At 48.6% G+C, this 27,506-nt stretch overlaps 1 protein-coding gene across 2 annotated transcripts in view; it reads right to left on the reverse strand.

The window, feature by feature from the left end:
- Positions 1-11,593, reverse strand: part of SIK1 (salt inducible kinase 1) — a 35,308-nt gene extending 23,715 nt beyond the window's left edge. Inside the window, exons 1-6 of one of the 2 annotated variants that reach the window (XM_077293538.1) lie at positions 11,465-11,593; positions 6,520-6,652; positions 6,313-6,429; positions 5,575-5,638; positions 5,340-5,501; positions 3,791-3,915 (exon numbers count right to left, since the gene is read on the reverse strand). In XM_077293538.1, the coding sequence (XP_077149653.1) occupies positions 3,791-3,915; positions 5,340-5,501; positions 5,575-5,638; positions 6,313-6,429; positions 6,520-6,652; positions 11,465-11,544 (681 nt within the window). In that variant the 5' untranslated portion in view covers positions 11,545-11,593. The other variant, XM_077293540.1, reaches the window with a different exon arrangement.
- Between the last annotated feature and the right edge of the window lie 15,913 nt (positions 11,594-27,506).

The following is a 27,506-nucleotide window of genomic DNA, read 5'->3' on the forward strand; positions in this document are numbered from 1 at the left end:
TATTACACCCCCCCGTATATACAGAGCACCCTGCACCGGGGTAATATATACCCCCCATATATACAGAGCTCCCTGCACCGGGGTAATATATACACCCCCCGTATATACAGAGCTCCCTGCACCGGGGTAATATATACACCCCCCGTATATACAGAGCTCCCTGCACCGGGGTAATATATACACACCCCGTATATACAGAGCTCCCTGCACCGGGGTAATATATACACCCCTGTATATACAGAGCACCCTGCACCGGGGTAATATATACACCCCCCGTATATACAGAGCTCCCTGCACCGGGGTAATATATACACCCCCCGTATATACAGAGCTCCCTGCACCGGGGTAATATATACACCCCCCGTATATACAGAGCTCCCTGCACCGGGGTAATATATACACCCCCCGTATATACAGAGCTCCCTGCACCGGGGTAATATATACCCCCCATATATACAGAGCTCCCTGCACCGGGGTAATATATACACCCCCCGTATATACAGAGCTCCCTGCACCGGGGTAATATATACACCCCATATATACAGAGCTCCCTGCACCGGGGTAATATATACATCCCCCATATATACAGAGCTCCCTGCACCGGGGTAATATATACACCCCCGTATATACAGAGCTCCCTGCACCGGGGTAATATATACACCCCCGTATATACAGAGCTCCCTGCACCGGGGTAATATATACACCCCGTATATACAGAGCACCCTGCACCGGGGTAATATATACACCCCCCGTATATACAGAGCTCCCTGCACCGGGGTAATATATACACCCCATATATACAGAGCTCCCTGCACCGGGGTAATATATACATCCCCCGTATATACAGAGCTCCCTGCACCGGGGTAATATATACACCCCCGTATATACAGAGCTCCCTGCACCGGGGTAATATATACACCCCTCTGTATATACAGAGCACCCTGCACCGGGGTAATATATACACCCCCCGTATATACAGAGCTCCCTGCACCGGGGTAATATATACCCCCCATATATACAGAGCTCCCTGCACCGGGGTAATATATACACCCCCCGTATATACAGAGCTCCCTGCACCGGGGTAATATATACACCCCATATATACAGAGCTCCCTGCACCGGGGTAATATATACACCCCCGTATATACAGAGCTCCCTGCACCGGGGTAATATATACACCCCCGTATATACAGAGCTCCCTGCACCGGGGTAATATATACACCCCCGTATATACAGAGCTCCCTGCACCGGGGTAATATATACACCCCCCGTATATACAGAGCTCCCTGCACCGGGGTAATATATACCCCCCATATATACAGAGCTCCCTGCACCGGGGTAATATATACACCCCCCGTATATACAGAGCTCCCTGCACCGGGGTAATATATACACCCCATATATACAGAGCTCCCTGCACCGGGGTAATATATACATCCCCCATATATACAGAGCTCCCTGCACCGGGGTAATATATACACCCCCGTATATACAGAGCTCCCTGCACCGGGGTAATATATACACCCCCGTATATACAGAGCTCCCTGCACCGGGGTAATATATACACCCCCGTATATACAGAGCACCCTGCACCGGGGTAATATATACACCCCCGTATATACAGAGCTCCCTGCACCGGGGTAATATATACACCCCCCGTATATACAGAGCTCCCTGCACCGGGGTAATATATACACCCCCCGTATATACAGAGCTCCCTGCACTGGGGTAATATATACACCCCGTATATACAGAGCTCCCTGCACCGGGGTAATATATACACCCCCGTATATACAGAGCTCCCTGCACCGGGGTAATATATACACCCCTGTATATACAGAGCTCCCTGCACCGGGGTAATATATACACCCCATATATACAGAGCTCCCTGCACCGGGGTAATATATACACACCGTATATACAGAGCTCCCTGCACCGGGGTAATATATACACCCCCGTATATACAGAGCTCCCTGCACCGGGGTAATATATACCCCCCATATATACAGAGCTCCCTGCACCGGGGTAATATATACACCCCCCGTATATACAGAGCTCCCTGCACCGGGGTAATATATACACCCCCCGTATATACAGAGCTCCCTGCACCGGGGTAATATATACACCCCGTATATACAGAGCTCCCTGCACCGGGGTAATATATACACCCCCCATATATACAGAGCTCCCTGCACCGGGGTAATATATACACACCGTATATACAGAGCACCCTGCACCGGGGTAATATATACACACCCCATATATACAGAGCACCCTGCACCGGGGTAATATATACACCCCCCATATATACAGAGCTCCCTGCACCGGGGTAATATATACACCCCCCGTATATACAGAGCTCCCTGCACCGGGGTAATATATACACCCCCCGTATATACAGAGCTCCCTGCACCGGGGTAATATATACACACCCCGTATATACAGAGCTCCCTGCACCGGGGTAATATATACACCCCCTGTATATACAGAGCTCCCTGCACCGGGGTAATATATACACCCCCCATATATACAGAGCTCCCTGCACCGGGGTAATATATACACCCCCCATATATACAGAGCTCCCTGCACCGGGATAATATACACACCCCCTGTATATACAGAGCACCCTGCACCGGGGTAATATATACATCCCCCATATATACAGAGCTCCCTGCACCGGGGTAATATATACATCCCCCATATATACAGAGCACCCTGCACCGGGGTAATATATACATCCCCCATATATACAGAGCTCCCTGCACCGGGGTAATATATACACCCCCCGTATATACAGAGCTCCCTGCACCGGGGTAGTATATACACCCCCCGTATATACAGAGCTCCCTGCACTGGGGTAATATATACACCCCGTATATACAGAGCTCCCTGCACCGGGGTAATATATACACCCCCGTATATACAGAGCTCCCTGCACCGGGGTAATATATACACCCCCGTATATACAGAGCTCCCTGCACCGGGGTAATATATACACCCCTCTGTATATACAGAGCTCCCTGCACCGGGGTAATATATACACCCCGTATATACAGAGCTCCCTGCACCGGGGTAATATATACACCCCCCGTATATACAGAGCTCCCTGCACCGGGGTAATATATACACCCCGTATATACAGAGCACCCTGCACCGGGGTAATATATACACCCCCCGTATATACAGAGCACCCTGCACCGGGGTAATATATACACCCCGTATATACAGAGCTCCCTGCACCGGGGTAATATATACACCCCCCGTATATACAGAGCACCCTGCACCGGGGTAATATATACACCCCCGTATATACAGAACTTCCTGCACCGGGGTAATATATATACACCCCCCCCCCCCCCTGTAGATACAGAGCACCCTGCACCGGGGTAATATATACACCCCCCATATATACAGAGCTCCCTGCACCGGGGTAATATATACACCCCCGTATATACAGAACTTCCTGCACCGGGGTAATATATACACACACCCCGTATATACAGAGCTCCCTGCACCGGGGTAATATATACACCCCCCGTATATACAGAGCTCCCTGCACCGGGGTAATATATACACCCCCTGTATATACAGAGCTCCCTGCACCGGGGTAATATATACACCCCCCCTGTATATACAGAGCTCCCTGCACCGGGGTAATATATACACCCCCCGTATATACAGAACTCCCTGCACCGGGGTAATATATACACCCCCGTATATACAGAACTCCCTGCACCGGGGTAATATATACAGAGTACATCCCCTTCCCGCCACGTCATGCAGGACTCACCCAGACATCCAGTAGAGGCCCCTCATACTCCTTTCCCTGGAACACTTCTGGGGCCGCATACGGGGGGCTCCCACACCAGGTATTGAGGGGCCGACCCTCCATGTAGAAGTTACCAAATCCAAAATCTACAGAGAAACATTAATAGTGTTTGTTACAACCTGTCACCACTTGTGCCATCACCCTCAACGCCCTCCGTCACAAGGGCCCATGCTACTCCCTCCTCAAGGCCACCCACACCAGGCCCCGTCCCATCACCTCCTCAAAATACACCCTCACCAGGTCCCATCCTTCCACCTCCTCAGGCACACCCTCACCAGGCCCCGTTCTACCACCTCCTCAAAAGACACCTTCATCAGGTCCCGTCCTTCCACCTCCTCAGGGCCACCCATACAAGGCCCTGTCCCATCACCTCCTCAAAATACACCTTCACCAGGTCCCGTCCTACCACCTCCTCAGGGCCACCCATACAAGGTCCTGTCCCATCACCTCCTCAAAATACACCTTCACCAGGTCCCGTCCTACCACCTCCTCAGGGACACCCTCACCAGGCCCCGTCCCATCACCTCCTCAAAATACACCTTCACCAGGTCCCGTCCTACCACCTCCTCAGGGCCACCCTCACCAGGCCCCGTTCTACCACCTCCTTAAAATACACCTTCACCAGGTCCCATCCTTCCACCTCCTCAGGGCCACCCACACCAGACCCCGTCCCATCACCTCCTCAAAAGACACCCTCACCAGGTCCCGTCCTACCACCTCCTCAAAAAGACATCCTCTCCAGGCCCCAGAGCACCACCTCCTCAAAAAACACCCTCACCAGGCCCCGTCCCACCACCTCCTCAAAAGACACTCACACCAGGTCCCGTCCTACCAACTCCTGAGGGTCACCTTCACCAGGCCCCGTTCTACCACCTCCTCAAAAGACACCCTCACCAGGTCCGCTCCTACCACTTCCTCAGGGCCACCCTCATCAGGCCCCATTCTACACCTCCTTACAGCCACCCTCTCAGCAGGACCAAGCTACCCCCTCGTCAAGGCCACCCTCATCATGGATGGGGCTACCTCCTCCTCAGGGCCACCCTCACCAGGACCCAGGCTAGTCCCTCCTCAGGGCCACCCTCACCAGGGCCCAGGCTAGTCCCTCCTCAGGGCCACCCTCACCAGGGCCAAGGCTACTCCCTCTTCAGTGCCACCCTCACCAGGCCTACCTACTCTTCAGGGATATCCTCACCATGGCCCATCCTATCCACTAATCCTCAGGGACACCCTCAGCAGGATTGGGGCTACCCTCTCCTCAGGGCCACCCTCACCAGGGCCCATCCTGCCCCCTCCTCAGGGCCACCCTCAGCAGGCCCTGTCCTACCACCTTCTCAGGGCCACCCTCACCAGGGCCCAGGCTACTCCGTCCTCAGGGCCACCCTCACCAGGGCCCAGGCTACTCCGTCCTCAGGGCCACCCTCACCAGGGCCCAGGCTACTCCATCCTCAGGGCCACCCTCACCAGGGCCTGTTGGTCTCTCAGCACCAGCCCGCCCAGCCCCCCGGCTCACCGGCCAGCTTGACGTCCATGCTATCGCTCAGCAGCAGGTTCTCGGTCTTTAGGTCTCGGTGGACAATGTTCTGGGAATGACAATACTCCACCGCGGACAGGATCTGCAGGAATTTGGCTCTGGCTTCCTCCTCAGACAGGCGCCTGCGGACGGTCAGGTAATCTGTGGGACACACAGGGGTCAGACCGTGACATACACTAGGTCTGCGCTACCAGCGACACCGGCGCACACTCACCAAACAACTCCCCATTTCTGGCGTATTCTGTGACGATATAAATCATGTCTTTGGTCTCCATCACCTGCAACATAACGGAAGAGTAATGGCAGCGAGGGGCGCAGCGTGGAGGGAGGCCTGGGGAGCGGCGCGGAGGGAGGCCTGGAGAGCGGCGCGGAGGGAGGCCTGGAGAGCGGCGCGGAGGGAGGCCTGGAGAGCGGCGCGGAGGGAGGCCTGGGGAGCGGCGCGGAGGGAGGCCTGGGGAGCGGCGCGGAGGGAGGCCTGGGGAGCGGCGCGGAGGGAGGCGAAGGGCTCATGTGAGGAAGTGGGGCACAGCATATGGGGGGGGGGTCATGGGAGGCAGCACAGTATATATGGGGGTCATGGGAGGCAGCACAGTATATATGGGGGTCATGGGAGGCAGCACAGTATATATGGGGGTCATGGGAGGCAGCACAGTATATATGGGGGTCATGGGAGGCAGCACAGTATATATGGGGGTCATGGGAGGCAGCACAGTATATATGGGGGGGTCATGGGAGGCAGCACAGTATATATGGGGGTCATGGGAGGCAGCACAGTATATATGGGGGTCATGGGAGGCAGCACAGTATATATGGGGGGGTCATGGGAGGCAGCACAGTATATATGGGGGGGTCATGGGAGGCAGCACAGTATATGGGGGTCATGGGAGGCAGCACAGTATATGGGGGTCGTGTGAGGGTGGTGAGGGGACACACAGGGGGTACAGTCCCTCACCTGGTACAGGCGGATGATGTGGGGGTGGCGCAGGCGTTTCATGATCTGGACCTCTCTATAAATCTTCTCCAGATTGGTGCGGTCCAGTCGCGTTTTATCGATGATCTTGATGGCGACCTGCGAGGAGGAGGGTGAGAGGTGATGACCCGCGCTGCGCCCCCCACACCCGGACCCTGCCCCCCACACCCGGCCCCTGCCCCCCACTACCTGTGTGTTGGTCACTCGGTGTCTCGCCAGTTTCACCACCGCGAAGTTGCCTTTGCCGAGTGTCGCCCCAATGTCATAAAAGCCGACCCGGAGGGGTCTATGGGCAGCACGGCCGTCCCTGAGAATCACCATCCTGCAGAGGGAGGAAGAGAGTCAGGGGGCACACGGGAGCCACAATGGGGGGAGGGGGGGCACAGGAGCCACAATGGGGGGGGGGGGGGGGGGGGAAGAGTCGGGGGCAGAGCACGATGTTGCAGACGTCCCCCCTCTCCTCATTGGCAGGACATGTCAGCATTGCCAAAGCAGATGGTAGAAGGTGGGAGGTGGGGGGTCCGTGGCCCACCAGGCTCCTCACAGTCGGGGGCACGTTCCTATTCCCCCAGTGTTATCGGCAGTTTCTCCTCCTCCATGGAGGCGAAGTCTGGGAAGAGATCAGTCTCTTGAGGTGTCAGCAGGAGCTCCCCTCCCTCTCTCTCCCGGGGGTCTCCCCTCTCTCCCGGGTCTCTCCTCTCTCTCCCGGGGGTCTCCTCTCTCTCCCGGGGGTCTCCTCTCTCTCCCGGGGGTCTCTCCTCTCTCTCCCGGGGGTCTCCCCTCTCTCTCCTCTCTCTCTCTCCCGGGGGTCTCCCCTCTCTCCCGGGTCTCTCCTCTCTCTCTCTCCCGGGGGTCTCCCCTCTCTCCCGGGTCTCTCCTCTCTCTCCCGGGGGTCTCCTCTCTCTCCCGGGGGTCTCCTCTCTCTCCCGGGGGTCTCTCCTCTCTCTCCCGGGGGTCTCCCCTCTCTCTCCTCTCTCTCTCTCCCGGGGGTCTCCCCTCTCTCCCGGGTCTCTCCTCTCTCTCTCTCCCGGGGGTCTCCTCTCTCTCCCGGGGGTCTCTCCTCTCTCACCTGTCTCGGGGGTCTCTCCTCTCTCTCCCGGGGGTCTCTCCTCTCTCTCTCTCTCTCTCCCGGGGGTCTCCCCTCTCTCTCCCGGGGGTCTCTCCCCTCTCTCTCTCTCCCGGGGGTCTCCCCTCTCTCTCCCGGGGGTCTCCCCTCTCTCTCCCGGGGGTCTCCCCTCTCTCTCTCTCTCTCCCGGGGGTCTCCCCTCTCTCTCTCTCTCTCCCGGGGGTCTCCTCTCTCTCCCGGGGGTCTCCCCTCTCTCCCGGGGGTCTCCCCTCTCTCTCTCTCCCGGGGGTCTCTCCTCTCTCTCTCTCCCGGGGGTCTCCTCTCTCTCCCGGGGGTCTCTCCTCTCTCTCTCTCTCCCGGGGGTCTCCCCTCTCTCTCTCCCGGGGGTCTCCTCTCTCTCTCCCGGGGGTCTCCCCTCTCTCTCCCGGGGGTCTCCCCTCTCTCTCCCGGGGGTCTCCCCTCTCTCTCTCTCCCGGGGGTCTCTCCTCTCTCTCTCTCCCGGGGGTCTCTCCTCTCTCTCTCTCTCCCGGGGGTCTCTCCTCTCTCTCTCTCTCCCGGGGGTCTCCTCTCTCTCCCGGGAGTCTCTCCTCTCTCTCTCTCCCCCGGGGGTCTCTCCTCTCTCTCTCTCCCGGGGGTCTCTCCTCTCTCTCTCCCGGAGGTCTCTCCTCTCTCTCTCTCTCCCGGGGGTCTCCCCTCTCTCTCTCTCCCGGGGGTCTCTCCTCTCTCTCTCTCTCTCCCGGGGGTCTCCTCTCTCTCCCGGGAGTCTCTCCTCTCTCTCTCTCCCGGGGGTCTCCTCTCTCTCCCGGGGGTCTCCTCTCTCTCACCTGTCTCGGGGGTCTCTCCTCTCTCTCCCGGGGGTCTCCCCTCTCTCTCCTCTCTCTCTCTCCCGGGGGTCTCCCCTCTCTCCCGGGTCTCTCCTCTCTCTCTCCCGGGGGTCTCCTCTCTCTCTCCCGGGGGTCTCTCCTCTCTCACCTGTCTCGGGGGTCTCTCCTCTCTCTCCCGGGGGTCTCCCCTCTCTCTCCTCTCTCTCTCTCCCGGGGGTCTCCCCTCTCTCCCGGGTCTCTCCCCTCTCTCTCCCGGGGGTCTCCCCTCTCTCTCTCTCCCGGGGGTCTCTCCCCTCTCTCTCTCTCCCGGGGGTCTCTCCCCTCTCTCTCTCTCCCGGGGGTCTCTCCCCTCTCTCTCTCTCCCGGGGGTCTCTCCCCTCTCTCTCTCTCCCGGGGGTCTCCCCTCTCTCTCCCGGGGGTCTCCCCTCTCTCTCTCTCCCGGGGGTCTCTCCTCTCTCTCTCTCTCTCTCCCGGGGGTCTCCCCTCTCTCTCCCGGGGGTCTCCTCTCTCCCGGGGGTCTCCCCTCTCTCTCCCGGGGGTCTCCCCTCTCTCTCTCTCCCGGGGGTCTCTCCTCTCTCTCTCCCGGGGGTCTCTCCTCTCTCTCTCTCTCTCTCCCGGGGGTCTCCTCTCTCTCCCGGGAGTCTCTCCTCTCTCTCTCTCCCGGGGGTCTCTCCTCTCTCTCTCTCCCGGGGGTCTCTCCTCTCTCTCCCGGGAGTCTCTCCTCTCTCTCTCTCCCGGGGGTCTCCCCTCTCTCTCTCTCCCGGGGGTCTCTCCTCTCTCTCTCTCTCTCTCCCGGGGGTCTCCTCTCTCTCCCGGGAGTCTCTCCTCTCTCTCTCTCCCGGGGGTCTCCTCTCTCTCCCGGGAGTCTCTCCTCTCTCTCTCTCCCGGGGGTCTCTCCTCTCTCTCTCTCTCTCCCGGGGGTCTCCTCTCTCTCCCGGGAGTCTCTCCTCTCTCTCTCTCTCTCCCGGGGGTCTCTCCTCTCTCTCTCTCCCGGGGGTCTCCTCTCTCTCCCGGGAGTCTCTTCTCTCTCTCTCTCCCGGGAGTCTCTCCTCTCTCTCTCTCCCGGGGGTCTCTCCTCTCTCTCTCTCCCGGGGGTCTCTCCTCTCTCTCCCGGGGGTCTCTCCTCTCTCTCTCTCTCTCCCGGGGGTCTCCTCTCTCTCCCGGGAGTCTCTCCTCTCTCTCTCTCCCGGGGGTCTCTCCTCTCTCTCTCTCTCTCCCGGGGGTCTCCTCTCTCTCCCGGGAGTCTCTCCTCTCTCTCTCTCTCCCGGGGGTCTCTCCTCTCTCTCTCTCCCGGGGGTCTCCTCTCTCTCCCGGGAGTCTCTTCTCTCTCTCTCTCCCGGGAGTCTCTCCTCTCTCTCTCTCCCGGGGGTCTCCCCTCTCTCTCCCGGGGGTCTCCCCTCTCTCTCTCTCCCGGGGGTCTCTCCTCTCTCTCTCTCTCTCCCGGGGGTCTCCCCTCTCTCTCCCGGGGGTCTCCTCTCTCCCGGGGGTCTCCCCTCTCTCTCCCGGGGGTCTCCCCTCTCTCTCTCTCCCGGGGGTCTCTCCTCTCTCTCTCCCGGGGGTCTCTCCTCTCTCTCTCTCTCTCTCCCGGGGGTCTCCTCTCTCTCCCGGGAGTCTCTCCTCTCTCTCTCTCCCGGGGGTCTCTCCTCTCTCTCTCTCCCGGGGGTCTCTCCTCTCTCTCCCGGGAGTCTCTCCTCTCTCTCTCTCCCGGGGGTCTCCCCTCTCTCTCTCTCCCGGGGGTCTCTCCTCTCTCTCTCTCTCTCTCCCGGGGGTCTCCTCTCTCTCCCGGGAGTCTCTCCTCTCTCTCTCTCCCGGGGGTCTCCTCTCTCTCCCAGGAGTCTCTCCTCTCTCTCTCTCCCGGGGGTCTCTCCTCTCTCTCTCTCTCTCCCGGGGGTCTCCTCTCTCTCCCGGGAGTCTCTCCTCTCTCTCTCTCTCTCCCGGGGGTCTCTCCTCTCTCTCTCTCCCGGGGGTCTCCTCTCTCTCCCGGGAGTCTCTTCTCTCTCTCTCTCCCGGGAGTCTCTCCTCTCTCTCTCTCCCGGGGGTCTCTCCTCTCTCTCTCTCCCGGGGGTCTCTCCTCTCTCTCCCGGGGGTCTCTCCTCTCTCTCTCTCTCTCCCGGGGGTCTCCTCTCTCTCCCGGGAGTCTCTCCTCTCTCTCTCTCCCGGGGGTCTCTCCTCTCTCTCTCTCTCTCCCGGGGGTCTCCTCTCTCTCTCGGGAGTCTCTCCTCTCTCTCTCTCTCCCGGGGGTCTCTCCTCTCTCTCTCTCCCGGGGGTCTCCTCTCTCTCCCGGGAGTCTCTTCTCTCTCTCTCTCCCGGGAGTCTCTCCTCTCTCTCTCTCCCGGGGGTCTCTCCTCTCTCTCTCTCCCGGGAGTCTCTCCTCTCTCTCTCTCTCCCGGGGGTCTCTCCTCTCTCTCTCTCCCGGGGGTCTCCTCTCTCTCCCGGGAGTCTCTCCTCTCTCTCTCTCCCGGGGGTCTCCCCTCTCTCTCCCGGGGGTCTCTCCTCTCTCTCTCTCCCGGGGGTCTCCCCTCTCTCTCTCTCCCGGGGGTCTCCTCCCTCTCCCGGGAGTCTCTCCTCTCTCTCTCTCCCGGGGGTCTCTCCTCTCTCCCGGGGGTCTCTCCTCTCTCTCCCGGGGGTCTCCCCTCTCTCTCCCGGGGGTCTCTCCTCTCTCTCTCTCCCGGGGGTCTCCCCTCTCTCTCTCTCCCGGGGGTCTCCTCTCTCTCCCGGGAGTCTCTCCTCTCTCTCTCTCCCGGGGGTCTCTCCTCTCTCCCGGGGGTCTCTCCTCTCTCTCCCGGGGGTCTCTCCTCTCTCTCCCGGGGGTCTCCCCTCTCTCTCCCGGGGGTCTCCCCTCTCTCTCCCGGGGGTCTCTCCTCTCTCTCCCGGGGGTCTCCCCTCTCTCTCCCGGGAGTCTCTCCTCTCTCTCTCTCTCTCCCGGGGGTCTCCCCTCTCTCTCCCGGGGGTCTCTCCTCTCTCTCCCGGGGGTCTCTCCTCTCTCTCCCGGGGGTCTCCCCTCACTCCCGGGTCTCTCCTCTCTCTCTCCCGGGGGTCTAATCTCTCTCCCGGGGGTCTCCTCTCTCTCCCGGGGGTCTCTCCTCCCTCACCTGTCCCGGGGGTCTCTCAGCTCCCGCTCTCCCTCTTGCTCATGCTTCTCGCCCGGTTTCTCGTCTTCTTTCCCCGTTCATCACGTGTTTCTAGTGTCTGCGCTACATAACTCCGCCCACAGCACCGTAGCCCCGCCTTATTGACGTCACACCTGCGCCATCGGCCCAGAAACTCCGCCCTGTTGCCTGGTGACCGGGGTTCTGACGCGCACATTGATGTCTCTGCTGCCATGGTTACCAAGCGATGACGCAGGAGAACAGCTGGCGCCGAACTTGTCAGGTGTCATTTTCCACCAAAAGCGTCTGCGCAGAACAAGGGTGACGTCACCGAGAGGAAGAAGATGACACCTAACGGCCGGAGCGGGAACTGCAGGAATACACAGGAGGGGAGATATATATATATATATATACAGGAGGGGAGATATATATATATACAGGGGGGGAGATATATATATATACAGGAGGGGATATATATATATATATACAGGAGGGGAGATATATATATATATACAGGAGGGGATATATATATATATATATATATATATATATATATATATATATATATATACAGGAGGGGAGATATATATACAGGGGGGGAGATATATATATATATACAGGAGGGGAGATATATATATATATACAGGAGGGGAGATATATATATATATATATATATATATATATATATACAGGAGGGGAGATATATATATATATATATACAGGAGGGGAGATATATATATACAGGAGGGGAGATATATATATATATATATACAGGAGGGGAGATATATATATATACAGGGGGGGAGATATATATATATACAGGAGGGGATATATATATATATATACAGGAGGGGAGATATATATATATATACAGGAGGGGATATATATATATATATATATATATATATATATATATATATATATATACAGGAGGGGAGATATATATACAGGGGGGGAGATATATATATATATACAGGAGGGGAGATATATATATATATACAGGAGGGGAGATATATATATATATATATATATATATATATATATACAGGAGGGGAGATATATATATATACAGGGGGGGAGATATATATATATACAGGAGGGGATATATATATATACAGGAGGGGATATATATATATATACAGGAGGGGAGATATATATATATACAGGAGGGGAGATATATATATATACAGGAGGGGAGATATATATATATACAGGAGGGGATATATATATATATACAGGAGGGGAGATATATATATATATATATATACAGGAGGGGAGATATATATATATACAGGAGGGGAGATATATATATATACAGGAGGGGATATATATATATACAGGAGGGGAGATATATATATATACAGGAGGGGAGATATATATATATATATATACAGGAGGGGAGATATATATATATATATATATATATATATATATATATATATACAGGAGGGGAGATATATATATATATACAGGAGAGGAGATATATATATATACAGGAGGGGAGATATATATATATACAGGAGGGGAGATATATATATATACAGGGGGGGAGATATATATATATACAGGGGGGAGATATATATATATACAGGGGGGGAGATATATATATATACAGGAGGGGAGATATATATATATATACAGGAGGGGAGATATATATATATACAGGAGGGGAGATATATATATATACAGGAGGGGAGATATATATATACAGGGGGGGAGATATATATATATACAGGGGGGGAGATATATATATATACAGGGGGGGAGATATATATATATACAGGAGGGGATATATATATACAGGAGGGGAGATATATATATATACAGGAGGGGAGATATATATATATACAGGAGGGGAGATATATATATATACAGGGGGGGAGATATATATATATACAGGAGGGGATATATATATATACAGGAGGGGAGATATATATATATACAGGGGGGGAGATATATATATATACAGGAGGGGAGATATATATATATACAGGGGGGGAGATATATATATATATACAGGAGGGGATATATATATATACAGGAGGGGAGATATATATATATACAGGAGGGGAGATATATATATATATACAGGAGGGGAGATATATATATACAGGAGGGGGAGATATATATATATATACAGGAGGAGATATATATATATACAGGAGGGGAGATATATATATATACAGGAGGGGAGATATATATATATATACAGGAGGGGAGATATATATATACAGGAGGGGGAGATATATATATATATACAGGAGGGGAGATATATATATACAGGAGGGGAGATATATATATATACAGGAGGGGAGATATATATATATACAGGAGGGGAGATATATATATATATATATATATATATATATATACAGGAGGGGAGATATATATATATACAGGAGGGGAGATATATATATATACAGGAGGGGAGATATATATATATACAGGAGGGGAGATATATATATATATATATATACAGGAGGGGAGATATATATATACAGGAGGGGAGATATATATATACAGGAGGGGAGATATATATATATATATATATATATACACAGGAGGGGAGATATATATATACAGGAGGGGAGATATATATGTCATGATCTCTGCAGGCAGAGATCATAGCAAGCCTATAGAGGGACAAGCTCTCGGAAGATGGAACTATACTGACCATGAACTAAGCCTGCCGCGCAACTAGAAATAGCCAGGTAGCATTTCCTATTTATCGCTAGATGCCCAGCTCTGGCCTAAGACCTAAATAGCTAGCAGAGGGAAATATAAGACCTGGCTCACCTCTAGAGAAATATTCCAAAGAAGACAGTAGCCCCCCCACATATAATGACGGTGAGTTCAGATGAAACAACAAACGCAGCAGGAAAATAGTCTTAGCAAATTTGAGGTCCGCTTACTAGATAGCAGAAGACAGATAGTATACTTTCATGGTCAGCAGAAAAACACTAACAAAACACCATCCAGAGATTACCTTAAACTCTGGCATTAACTCATAATGCCAGAGTAGCAATCCCTGATCAACGAGAGCTTTCCAGACACAGTAACAAAACTTCAGCTGTGAACTGGAACAAATAGGCAAAACAAAACATGGACAAAAGTCCAACTTATCTAGTAGTTGTCTAGAAGCAGGAACAAGCACTGAGAGGCATCAGATAACATTGTTGACCGGCAAGAAACCACCAGAGAAATGAGCTTAAATAGCGACACCCACTACTGATGGAACCAGGTGAAACAGGAAAGAGGATGACAAGTCCAATTCCACAAGCGGCCACCGGGGGAGCCCAGAATCCAAATTCACAACAGTACCCCCCCCTCAAGGAGGGGGCACCGAACCCTCACCAGATCCACCAGGGCGACCAGGATGAGCCCTATGGAAGGCACGAACAAGATCAGAAGCATGAACATCAGATGCATTGACCCAAGAATTATCCTCCTGGCCGTAACCCTTCCAGTTGACCAGATACTGGAGTTTCCGTCTGGAAACACGAGAGTCCAAAATTTTCTCCACAACGTACTCCAACTCACCCTCAACCAACACCGGAGCAGGAGGCTCAACTGAAGGTACAACAGGTACCTCATACCTGCGCAATAACGACCGATGAAAAACGTTATGAATGGAAAAGGACGCAGGGAGGTCCAAACGGAAAGAAACAGGATTAAGAATCTCCAATATTCTATAAGGGCCGATGAACCGAGGTTTAAACTTAGGAGAAGAGACCCTCATAGGGACAAAACGAGAAGACAACCACACTAAATCTCCAACACAAAGCCGAGAACCAACACGACGATGACGGTTGGCAAAACGCTGAGTCTTCTCCTGGGACAACTTCAAATTGTCCATAACCTGCCCCCAGATGTGATGCAATCTCTCCACCACCGCATCCACTCCAGGACAATCCGAGGATTCCACCTGACCGGAGGAAAATCGAGGGTGAAACCCCGAATTACAGAAAAACGGGGACACCAAGGTGGAAGAACTGGCCCGATTATTGAGGGCGAACTCTGCCAATGGCAAAAAAGCAACCCAATCATCCTGGTCAGCAGAGACAAAACACCTCAGATATGTCTCAAGGGTCTGATTAGTCCGCTCGGTCTGGCCATTAGTCTGAGGGTGAAAAGCAGATGAAAAAGACAAATCTATGCCCATCCTAGCACAGAATGCCCGCCAAAATCTAGACACAAATTGGGTACCTCTGTCAGAAACAATATTCTCAGGAATACCGTGCAATCGGACAACATTCTGAAAAAACAGAGGAACCAACTCAGAAGAAGAAGGCAACTTGGGCAGAGGAACCAAATGGACCATTTTAGAGAAACGGTCACAGACCACCCAGATGACAGACATCTTCTGGGAAACAGGCAGATCTGAAATAAAATCCATCGAGATGTGTGTCCAAGGCCTCTTAGGAATAGGCAAGGGCAACAGCAGTCCGCTAGCCCGAGAACTACAAGACTTGGCCCGAGCACAAACGTCACATGACTGCACAAAGACTCGCACATCTCGTGACAGGGAAGGCCACCAGAAGGATCTTGCCACCAAATCCCTGGTACCAAAAATTCCGGGATGACCTGCCAATGCAGAAGAATGTACCTCAGAGATGACTCTGCTGGTCCAATCATCCGGAACAAACAGTCTATCAGGCGGACAACGATCCGGTCTATCCGCCTGAAACTCTTGCAAGGACCGCCGCAGATCAGGAGAAACGGCCGACAAAATTACTCCCTCCCTAAGGATACCTGTGGGTTCAGAATTACCAGGAGAGTCCGGGTCAAAACTCCTAGAAAGGGCATCTGCCTTAACATTCTTAGAACCCGGTAGGTATGACACCACAAAATTAAAGCGAGAAAAAAATAAAGACCAGCGCGCCTGTCTAGGATTCAGGCGTCTGGCAGTCTCAAGATAAATCAAATTTTTGTGGTCAGTCAATACCACCACCTGATGCCTAGCCCCCTCGAGCCAATGGCGCCACTCCTCAAACGCCCACTTCATGGCCAAAAGCTCCCGATTCCCAACATCATAATTCCGCTCTGCGGGCGAAAATTTGCGAGAAAAGAAGGCACAAGGCCTAATGACGGAGCAGTCGGAACCTTTCTGCGACAACACTGCCCCAGCTCCGATCTCCGAAGCGTCAACCTCAACCTGAAAAGGCAGATTCACATCAGGCTGACGCAACACAGGGGCAGAGGCAAAACGGCGCTTAAGCTCCTGAAAGGCCTCTACAGCATGAGGGGACCAATTAGCAACATCAGCGCCTTGTCTGGTCAAATCAGTCAGTGGTTTAACGACATCCGAAAAACCAGCAATAAATCGGCGGTAAAAGTTGGCAAAGCCCAAAAATCTCTGAAGACCCTTAAGAGAGGAGGGCTGAGTCCAGTCACAAATAGCTTGCACCTTGACGGGATCCATCTCAATGGAAGAGGGAGAAAAAATATACCCCAAAAAGGAAATTTTCTGGACCCCAAAAACGCACTTAGACCCCTTCACACATAAAGAATTAGACCGCAGAACCTGAAAAACTCTCCTGACCTGCTGGACATGAGAGTCCCAGTCATCAGAAAAAATCAGAATATCATCCAGATATATTATCATAAATTTATCCAGAAAATCGCGGAAAATATCATGCATAAAAGACTGGAAAACTGAAGGGGCATTAGAAAGACCAAAAGGCATGACCAAATACTCAAAGTGGCCCTCGGGCGTATTAAATGCGGTCTTCCACTCATCCCCCTGCCTGATCCGCACCAAATTATACGCCCCACGAAGATCAATTTTAGAGAACCACTTAGCACCCTCTATACGAGCAAACAAATCAGTAAGCAATGGCAATGGGTATTGATACTTAACAGTGATCTTATTCAGAAGCCGATAATCAATACATGGTCTCAAAGAGCCGTCTTTTTTTGAGACAAAGAAAAACCCAGCTCCCAAGGGAGAAGAAGATGGACGAATATGTCCCTTTTCCAAAGACTCCTTTATATATTCCCGCATAGCAGCATGTTCCGGCACAGACAAATTAAACAAACGACCCTTTGGATATTTACAACCCGGTATCAAATCTATGGCACAATCGCACTCACGGTGCGGAGGTAACGACCCAAGCTTGGGTTCGTCAAAGACGTCTTGATAATCAGAGAGGAACTCAGGGACTTCAGAGGGAATGGACGACGAAATAGAAACCAAAGGTACGTCCCCATGAATACCCTTACATCCCCAGCTCAACACAGACATTGCTCTCCAGTCCAAGACTGGGTTGTGAGACTGCAACCATGGCAATCCCAGTACCAAATCGTCATGTAAATTATACAGCACCAGGAAACGAATAATCTCCTGGTGATCCGGATTGATACGCATGGTTACTTGTGTCCAGTATTGTGGTTTATTATTAGCCAATGGGGTGGAGTCAATCCCCTTCAGAGGAATAAGAGTCTCCAAAGGCTCTAAATCAAAACCACAACGATTGGCAAAGGACCAATCCATAAGACTCAGAGCGGCGCCAGAGTCAACATAGGCGTCCGTGGCAATGGATGACAAAGAGCAAATCAGGGTTACAGACAAAATAAACTTAGACTGAATGGTGCCAATGGAAACAGACTTATCAAGCTTCTTTGTACGCCTAGAGCATGCTGATATAACATGAGTAGAATCCCCACAATAGAAACACAATCCATTCTTCCGTCTAAAATTCTGTCGCTCGCTCCTGGACAGAATTCTATCACACTGCATACTTTCTGGCGTCTTTTCCATAGACACCGCCAGATGGTGCACCGGTTTGCGCTCCCGCAGACGCCTATCAATCTGAATAGCCATTGTCATGGACTCGTTCAGACCTGCAGGCAAAGGGAACCCCACCATAACATCCTTAACGGCATCAGAGAGACCTTCTCTGAAAGTTGCCGCCAAGGCGCACTCATTCCACTGAGTAAGCACAGACCATTTACGGAATTTTTGGCAGAAAACTTCAGCTTCGTCTTGCCCCTGAGATAGTGCCATCAAAGTTTTTTCTGCCTGAAGTTCCAAATGAGGTTCCTCATAAAGCAAGCCCAAGGCCAGAAAAAACGCATCCACATCGCGTAACGCAGGATCCCCTGCTGGCAATGAGAAGGCCCAATCTTGAGGGTCACCCCTGAGCAAGGAAATCACAATCCTAACCTGCTGAGCAGGGTCTCCAGCTGAACGAGACTTCAGGGACAAATAAAGCTTACAATTATTTCGGAAATTCTGGAAGCTAGCTCTATTCCCTGTGAAGAACTCCGGCAAAGGAATTCTCGGCTCAGATACCGGAGCATGTACCACAAAATCTTGTAAATTTTGTACTTTCGTGATGAGATTATTCAAACCCGCAGTTACACTCTGGAGATCCATTATTGTCAGGTGCACACAGAGCATACAGAGATTAGGAGGAGAGAGAGAAAAAAAGACTGCAGCAAGGCAGACTGGAGGAAAAAAAAAAAAAAAAATTCCAGCAGACTTCTTATAACTCTCCTTTCTCAACCTGGGTTTTTAACACTTTATTGGCCGGTCAAACTGTCATGATCTCTGCAGGCAGAGATCATAGCAAGCCTATAGAGGGACAAGCTCTCGGAAGATGGAACTATACTGACCATGAACTAAGCCTGCCGCGCAACTAGAAATAGCCAGGTAGCATTTCCTATTTATCGCTAGATGCCCAGCTCTGGCCTAAGACCTAAATAGCTAGCAGAGGGAAATATAAGACCTGGCTCACCTCTAGAGAAATATTCCAAAGAAGACAGTAGCCCCCCCACATATAATGACGGTGAGTTCAGATGAAACAACAAACGCAGCAGGAAAATAGTCTTAGCAAATTTGAGGTCCGCTTACTAGATAGCAGAAGACAGATAGTATACTTTCATGGTCAGCAGAAAAACACTAACAAAACACCATCCAGAGATTACCTTAAACTCTGGCATTAACTCATAATGCCAGAGTAGCAATCCCTGATCAACGAGAGCTTTCCAGACACAGTAACAAAACTTCAGCTGTGAACTGGAACAAATAGGCAAAACAAAACATGGACAAAAGTCCAACTTATCTAGTAGTTGTCTAGAAGCAGGAACAAGCACTGAGAGGCATCAGATAACATTGTTGACCGGCAAGAAACCACCAGAGAAATGAGCTTAAATAGCGACACCCACTACTGATGGAACCAGGTGAAACAGGAAAGAGGATGACAAGTCCAATTCCACAAGCGGCCACCGGGGGAGCCCAGAATCCAAATTCACAACATATATATATACAGGAGGGGAGATATATATATATACAGGGGGGAGATATATATATATATATATATATATACAGGAGGGGAGATATATATATATATATACAGGAGGGGAGATATATATATACAGGAGGGGAGATATATATATATATATATATACAGGGGGGAGATATATATATATATATATATATATATATACAGGAGGGGAGATATATATATACAGGAGGGGAGATATATATATATATATATACAGGAGGGGGAGATATATATATATATATATACAGGAGGGGAGATATATATATATATATATACAGGGGGGAGATATATATATATACAGGAGGGGAGATATATATATACAGGAGGGGGAGATATATATATATACAGGAGGGGGAGATATATATATATATATATATATATATACAGGAGGGGAGATATATATATATATATACAGGAGGGGAGATATATATATATATATACAGGAGGGGAGATATATATATATATATATACAGAGGGGGAGATATATATATATATACAGGAGGGGAGATATATATATATATATATATACAGGAGGGGAGATATATATATATATATACAGAGGGGGAGATATATATATATACAGGAGGGGAGATATATATATATACAGGGGGGGAGATATATATATACAGGAGGGGAGATATATATATATACAGGAGGGGAGATATATATGTATACAGGAGGGGGAGATATATATATATATATACAGGAGGGGAGATATATATATATACAGGAGGGGAGATATATATATATACAGGAGGGGGAGATATATATATATACAGGAGGGGAGATATATATATATACAGGAGGGGGAGATATATATATATATATACAGGAGGGGAGATATATATATATATACAGGAGGGGAGATATATATATATACAGGAGGGGGAGATATATATATATACAGGAGGGGAGATATATATATATATATATATATACAGGAGGGGGAGATATATATATATACAGGGGGGAGATATATATATATACAGGGGGGGAGATATATATATATACAGGAGGGGAGATATATATATATACAGGAGGGGAGATATATATATATACAGGAGGGGAGATATATATATATACAGGAGGGGAGATATATATATATACAGGAGGGGAGACATATATATATACAGGGGGGGAGATATATATATATACAGGAGGGGAGATATATATATATACAGGAGGGGGAGATATATATATATATATATACAGGGGGGGAGATATATATATATACAGGAGGGGAGATATATATATATATATATATATATATACAGGAGGGGAGATATATATATATATATACAGGAGGGGAGATATATATATATACAGGGGGGAGATATATATATATACAGGAGGGGAGATATATATATATATACAGGAGGGGAGATATATATATATACAGGAGGGGAGATATATATATATACAGGGGGGGAGATATATATATACAGGAGGGGAGATATATATATATATACAGGAGGGGAGATATATATATATACAGGAGGGGAGATATATATATACAGGGGGGGAGATATATATATATATATACAGGTGGGGAGATATATATATATACAGGGGGGAGATATATATATATACAGGAGGGGAGATATATATATATACAGGAGGGGAGATAGATATATATACAGGAGGGGAGATATATATATATATACAGGAGGGGAGATATATATATATACAGGGGGGGAGATATATATATATATATATATATATATACAGGTGGGGAGATATATATATATACAGGGGGGAGATATATATATATACAGGAGGGGAGATAGATATATATACAGGAGGGGAGATATATATATATATATACAGGAGGGGAGATATATATATATATACAGGAGGGGAGATATATATATATATACAGGAGGGGAGATATATATATATATATATATATATATACAGGAGGGGAGATATATATATATACAGGAGGGGAGATATATATATATATACAGGGGGGGAGATATATATATATATATACAGGAGGGGAGATATATATATACAGGGGGGGAGATATATATATATATATATACAGGAGGGGAGATATATATATACACAGGAGGGGAGATATATATATATATATATATACAGGTGGGGAGATATATATATATACAGGGGGGAGATATATATATATACAGGAGGGGAGATATATATATATACAGGAGGGGAGATAGATATATATACAGGGGGGGAGATATATATATATATATATATATATACAGGTGGGGAGATATATATATATACAGGGGGGAGATAGATATATATACAGGAGGGGAGATATATATATATATACAGGAGGGGAGATATATATATATATATATACAGGAGGGGAGATATATATATATACAGGAGGGGAGATATATATATATATATACAGGAGGGGAGATATATATATATACAGGAGGGGAGATATATATATATATATACAGGAGGGGAGATATATATATATATATATACAGGAGGGGAGATATATATATATATATATATATATACAGGAGGGGAGATATATATATATATACACAGGAGGGGAGATATATATATATATATATATACAGGAGGGGAGATATATATATATATATACAGGTGGGGAGATATATATATATACAGGGGGGAGATATATATATATACAGGAGGGGAGATAGATATATATACAGGAGGGGAGATAGATATATATACAGGAGGGGAGATATATATATATATACAGGAGGGGAGATATATATATATATATACAGGGGGGGAGATATATATATATACAGGAGGGGAGATATATATATATACAGGGGGGAGATATATATATATACAGGAGGGGAGATATATATATATACAGGAGGGGAGATATATATATATATATACAGGAGGGGAGATATATATATATATATACAGGTGGGGAGATATATATATATACAGGGGGGAGATATATATATATACAGGAGGGGAGATAGATATATATACAGGAGGGGAGATATATATATATACAGGAGGGGAGATATATATATATACAGGGGGGGAGATATATATATATACAGGAGGGGAGATATATATATATATATACAGGGGGGGAGATATATATATATATACAGGTGGGGAGATATATATATATACAGGTGGGGAGATATATATATATACAGGAGGGGAGATATATATATACAGGAGGGGAGATATATATATATACAGGAGGGGAGATATATATATATATATACAGGAGGGGAGATATATATATATACAGGGGGGAGATATATATATATACAGGAGGGGAGATAGATATATATACAGGAGGGGAGATATATATACAGGAGGGGAGATATATATATACACAGGAGGGGAGATATATATATATACAGGAGGGGAGATATATATATACAGGAGGGGAGATATATATATACACAGGAGGGGAGATATATATATATACAGGAGGGGAGATATATATACAGGAGGGGAGATATATATATATATACAGGAGGGGAGATATATATATACACAGGAGGGGAGATATATATATATATATATATATATATATATATATATATATATATATATATATATACAGGAGGGGAGATATATATATATACAGGAGGGGAGATATATATATATACAGGAGGGGAGATATATATATACAGGAGGGGAGATATATATATATACAGGAGGGGAGATATATATATATACAGGAGGGGAGATATATATATACAGGAGGGGAGATATATATATATACAGGAGGGGAGATATATATATACACAGGAGGGGAGATATATATATATATACAGGAGGGGAGATATATATATATACACAGGAGGGGAGATATATATATATACAGGAGGGGAGATATATATATATACAGGAGGGGAGATATATATATATACAGGAGGGGAGATATATATATATACAGGAGGGGAGATATATATATATATACAGGAGGGGAGATATATATATATATACAGGAGGGGAGATATATATATATACAGGAGGGGAGATATATATATATATACAGGGGGGAGATATATATATATACAGGAGGGGAGATATATATATATATACAGGAGGGGAGATATATATATATATACAGGAGGGGAGATATATATATATATACAGGAGGGGAGATATATATATATACAGGAGGGGAGATATATATATATATACAGGGGGGAGATATATATATATACAGGAGGGGAGATATATATATATACAGGAGGGGAGATATATATATATACAGGAGGGGAGATATATCCCGCCCACCATTCCTAGGAGTGAGAAGCACTGAACATGAGCTCCTGAATTTCCATCACTTTATACCTTGTAATGAGGCAACTGTAAGACAAAACCTGGAAAAACTCAACTCCGTGGAACATAAAAGTGATCTGGACCGAACTGGACTTTAAATTTTATGAAAAAAGGAAGAATTGGAGGATTTAAAGGAGAAAACAAGAATCCCCTGGAGGAAGCAGACTGGAAACAGCTGGCATCGTACATCTCACCTTCTGATACCTGGACCTATAAAATGTAGGAGAATTCCTTAACCACAACACAACCCATAGACTTGTTACAAATTAATCTTCTTAGAAATAAGGATTATAATTAACATAACTACAAAATGGAGAACACAAATTTGGAACAAGTAAAAGAACAAAGCCCAGAGACACAGGAATGCTGGGGGTCAGATCTCGAGATAATACAGGGGCAGTGGGGCAATAAACCCAAGAAGGACTATATTAGAGAGAATCCAGAGACTCTTTATGCAGATTTCACAAAGGAAGAACCAAAAAGAAAAACCAATGTATTATTCTATACAGAGCAGCTCTCAGCCTGGCACACTGCCCTGTGCAATCGATATAAACATGTATCTAAATCCAACACCAATAATGCCCAGCGGATGAAAATTACCAGCCAAGCCGATGACGACACCAATGTGCTCACCATAAGCCTGTACAACAATGGCACCGTCATGGTGCAGGGGACGGAGGAGATTCTGCAGCAATTTGAAAAGTGTTTTTCTGATATCAAAGAGCAGGCACAAACCTTTAAAGGACTACAAGCCCCAGCAGCTACCTCTAATGCTACCTCTAATGCTACCTCTAATGCTCATATAGAGATTCCCAGACAGAGCCGCCTATCCCCCGACACTTCCCACCTCTCGCAGGATAACATCAGAGACTTCTTATCTCAATTAGAAAGAGACTTGGGGTACCGTCACACATTGAAATTTCCATCGCTATGACGGTACGATTCGTGACGTTCTAGCGATATCGTTACGATATCGCAGTGTCTGACACGCAGCAGCGATCAGGGATCCTGCTGAGAATCGTACGTCGTAGCAGATCGTATGGAACTTTCTTTCGTCGCTTGATCACCCGCTGACATCGCTGGATCGTTGTGTGTGACACCGATCCAGCGATGTCTTCGCTTGTAACCAGGGTAAACATCGGGTAACTAAGCGCAGGGCCGCGCTTAGTAACCCGATGTTTACCCTGGTTACAAGCGTAAACGTAAAAAAACAAACCGTACATGCTCACCCGTCGGTGTCCTTCAGGTCCCTTGCCGTCTGCTTCCTGCTCTGAGTGCCGGCCGGAAAGTGAGAGCAGATCACAGCGGTGCTGCGCTCTGCTCTCACTGTACGGCTGCACTCAGAGCAGGAAGCAGACGGCAAGGGACCTGAAGGACACCGACGGGTGAGCATGTACGGTTTGTTTTTTTACGTTTACGCTGGTAACCAGGGTAAACATCGGGTTACTAAGCGCGGCCCTGCGCTTAGTTACCCGATGTTTACCCTGGTTACCCGGGGACTTCGGCATCGCTCCAGCGCCGTGATTGCAACGTGTGACCGCAGTCTACGACGCTGGAGCGATATTCATACGATCGCTGCGACGTCACGGATCGTGCCGTCGCAGCGATGAAAATTTCAATGTGTGACGGTACCCTTGGTCCAACTGAAATTAGAATGTGAAAGAAACGCACAAGGGAATGCAAATTACCAAGCAACAAATGACACAGCCCTACAGAAAATAAGGGAAGAAATGTGTGAACTGAAATGTCAACACCAGGCAGCTCTACAGGAAATGGGGGACCTGAAAAAAGACAATGATGAACTCAGAAAGGAGATTGCAGAATTAAAAGCCCATAGCCCTGGGCATCTGAACCCGCAGGGGGCAATGGAAACCAGCCAGAGAGCAGACAACATGGCCACCACTGAACAGAATGTAGAGACACCTACTAGCAATAAAATAATAACCAACAATATGACTGATCCTGAAACCAGAGAGATGGAAGAGAGAAGAGAACCAGCCACCAGCAAAGCCAGCCTCACAGACCCCCGTCAGCAGCACCGTAGCCCACCCAAGACATCACAAAGTCCTGACATTGTCCTAATAATGGACTCAAATGGGAAGTACCTAAATACACAGCGGCTATTCCCAGGAAAACAGGTCCGTACAATCCGCTGTGCGAATATTGAACAGGTGGCAGAGGTCATCAGTAAGCCACGGTTTACCAACCCAAAGCATATTATTATACACACGGGTACAAACAATCTGCCAGACCAGCACCAGCAGATCGCAGAACAACTGATCAACCTGGCAAAGATGGCACAACAAAAATTCCCGGACAGTAAAATCATTCTGTCATCGCTGCTCCCAAGAAAGGATACACCCAGGCAAACCACCCAAACCATCAATACAGAACTGACTGAAAGGATCAAGACTGTGCCAAACGTGACCCTGGCACAACACCCCTCCATAAACACCAGTCACCTGCACGATAATAAACACCTCAACAAACAAGGGGTCAGCCTCCTGGCCAAAGAGCTGAAGGACATCGTGCTAAACAGAGACCCCAGGGCTGGATCCAACAGTGGCCATAATCACACTGAAAGACCCCCGAGAACGAAAGAGCAGAAAACCCCAACGCTACCTCCTGAAGCTGGAAACAAAGCTCTTCACCCAGTGTCAGACCATCAGAGGAGGAGACCTCCATGGAGGAGACCACCGAGCCCGCACAGACACATGCAGAGCAGAGATAGGGATGAGATAAAGAACCTGCTCAATGCACTGTGCAGAATTCTAATGTGACTGGATGGAACCAAGCACTTCTATAAAACAGTCAGAAATCCAGTTTGTCCCACACAGCTATACTCATTACAAGGTATATACACACAAAATACACTGAAGAATGTCTTCACTTACAATCAGCAGCTGGAATATTCAGGGTCTCAATGCCTCAACCTTTGGATCTAAAACAAAGGACCCTGATTTTATACAAAGACTGAAAAATATAGACATTCAGATCCTCCTGGAAACATGGACCAGAGCCGAAAACGAATTCCTGGTGCCTACTGGATACAAGGAATTCTCGGTCCATGCCCAGAAAAATAAAAACATCAAACAGGGCCGGGGCTCAGGAGGAGTATTGATCTGGTATAAAGAGGAGCTTCACCAGTACATCAAACCGGTGAAGAAAGGAGGCAGCCACATATGGATCAGAATCAGCAGCTCCATCCTCACCTGCCAGTCTGATGTCCACCTCTGTGCCACCTATATACCACCGCCAGAGTCCCCCTACTTCAATCCAGACTGCTTCCAGATCTTACAAAGAGAAGCCGCCCATTATCAGGCCCTGGGCAAAGTTCTCATCTTTGGAGACCTCAATGCAAGAACAGGGAGAGAGAGAGACTTCCTGACCACGGATGGAAACATCTACATACTTGGAGCAGAGAATGACGACCAAGACCCTGTACACACTGAGAGAAACAGCTATGACACTACAGTCAACAAAAGTGGCAGAAAGCTCCTGAACGTATGTAGAAGTCTAGGACTTCATATCCTTAATGGACGAAGCAAGGGTGACTCCTTAGGAAGGTATACACTAAACTCCCATGTAGGGAGGAGTGTAGTAGACTACGCCATTACAGATC

Source organism: Ranitomeya variabilis, chromosome 3 (assembly GCF_051348905.1).
Source record: "Ranitomeya variabilis isolate aRanVar5 chromosome 3, aRanVar5.hap1, whole genome shotgun sequence".
Classification (NCBI taxonomy): Eukaryota; Metazoa; Chordata; class Amphibia; order Anura; family Dendrobatidae; genus Ranitomeya; species Ranitomeya variabilis.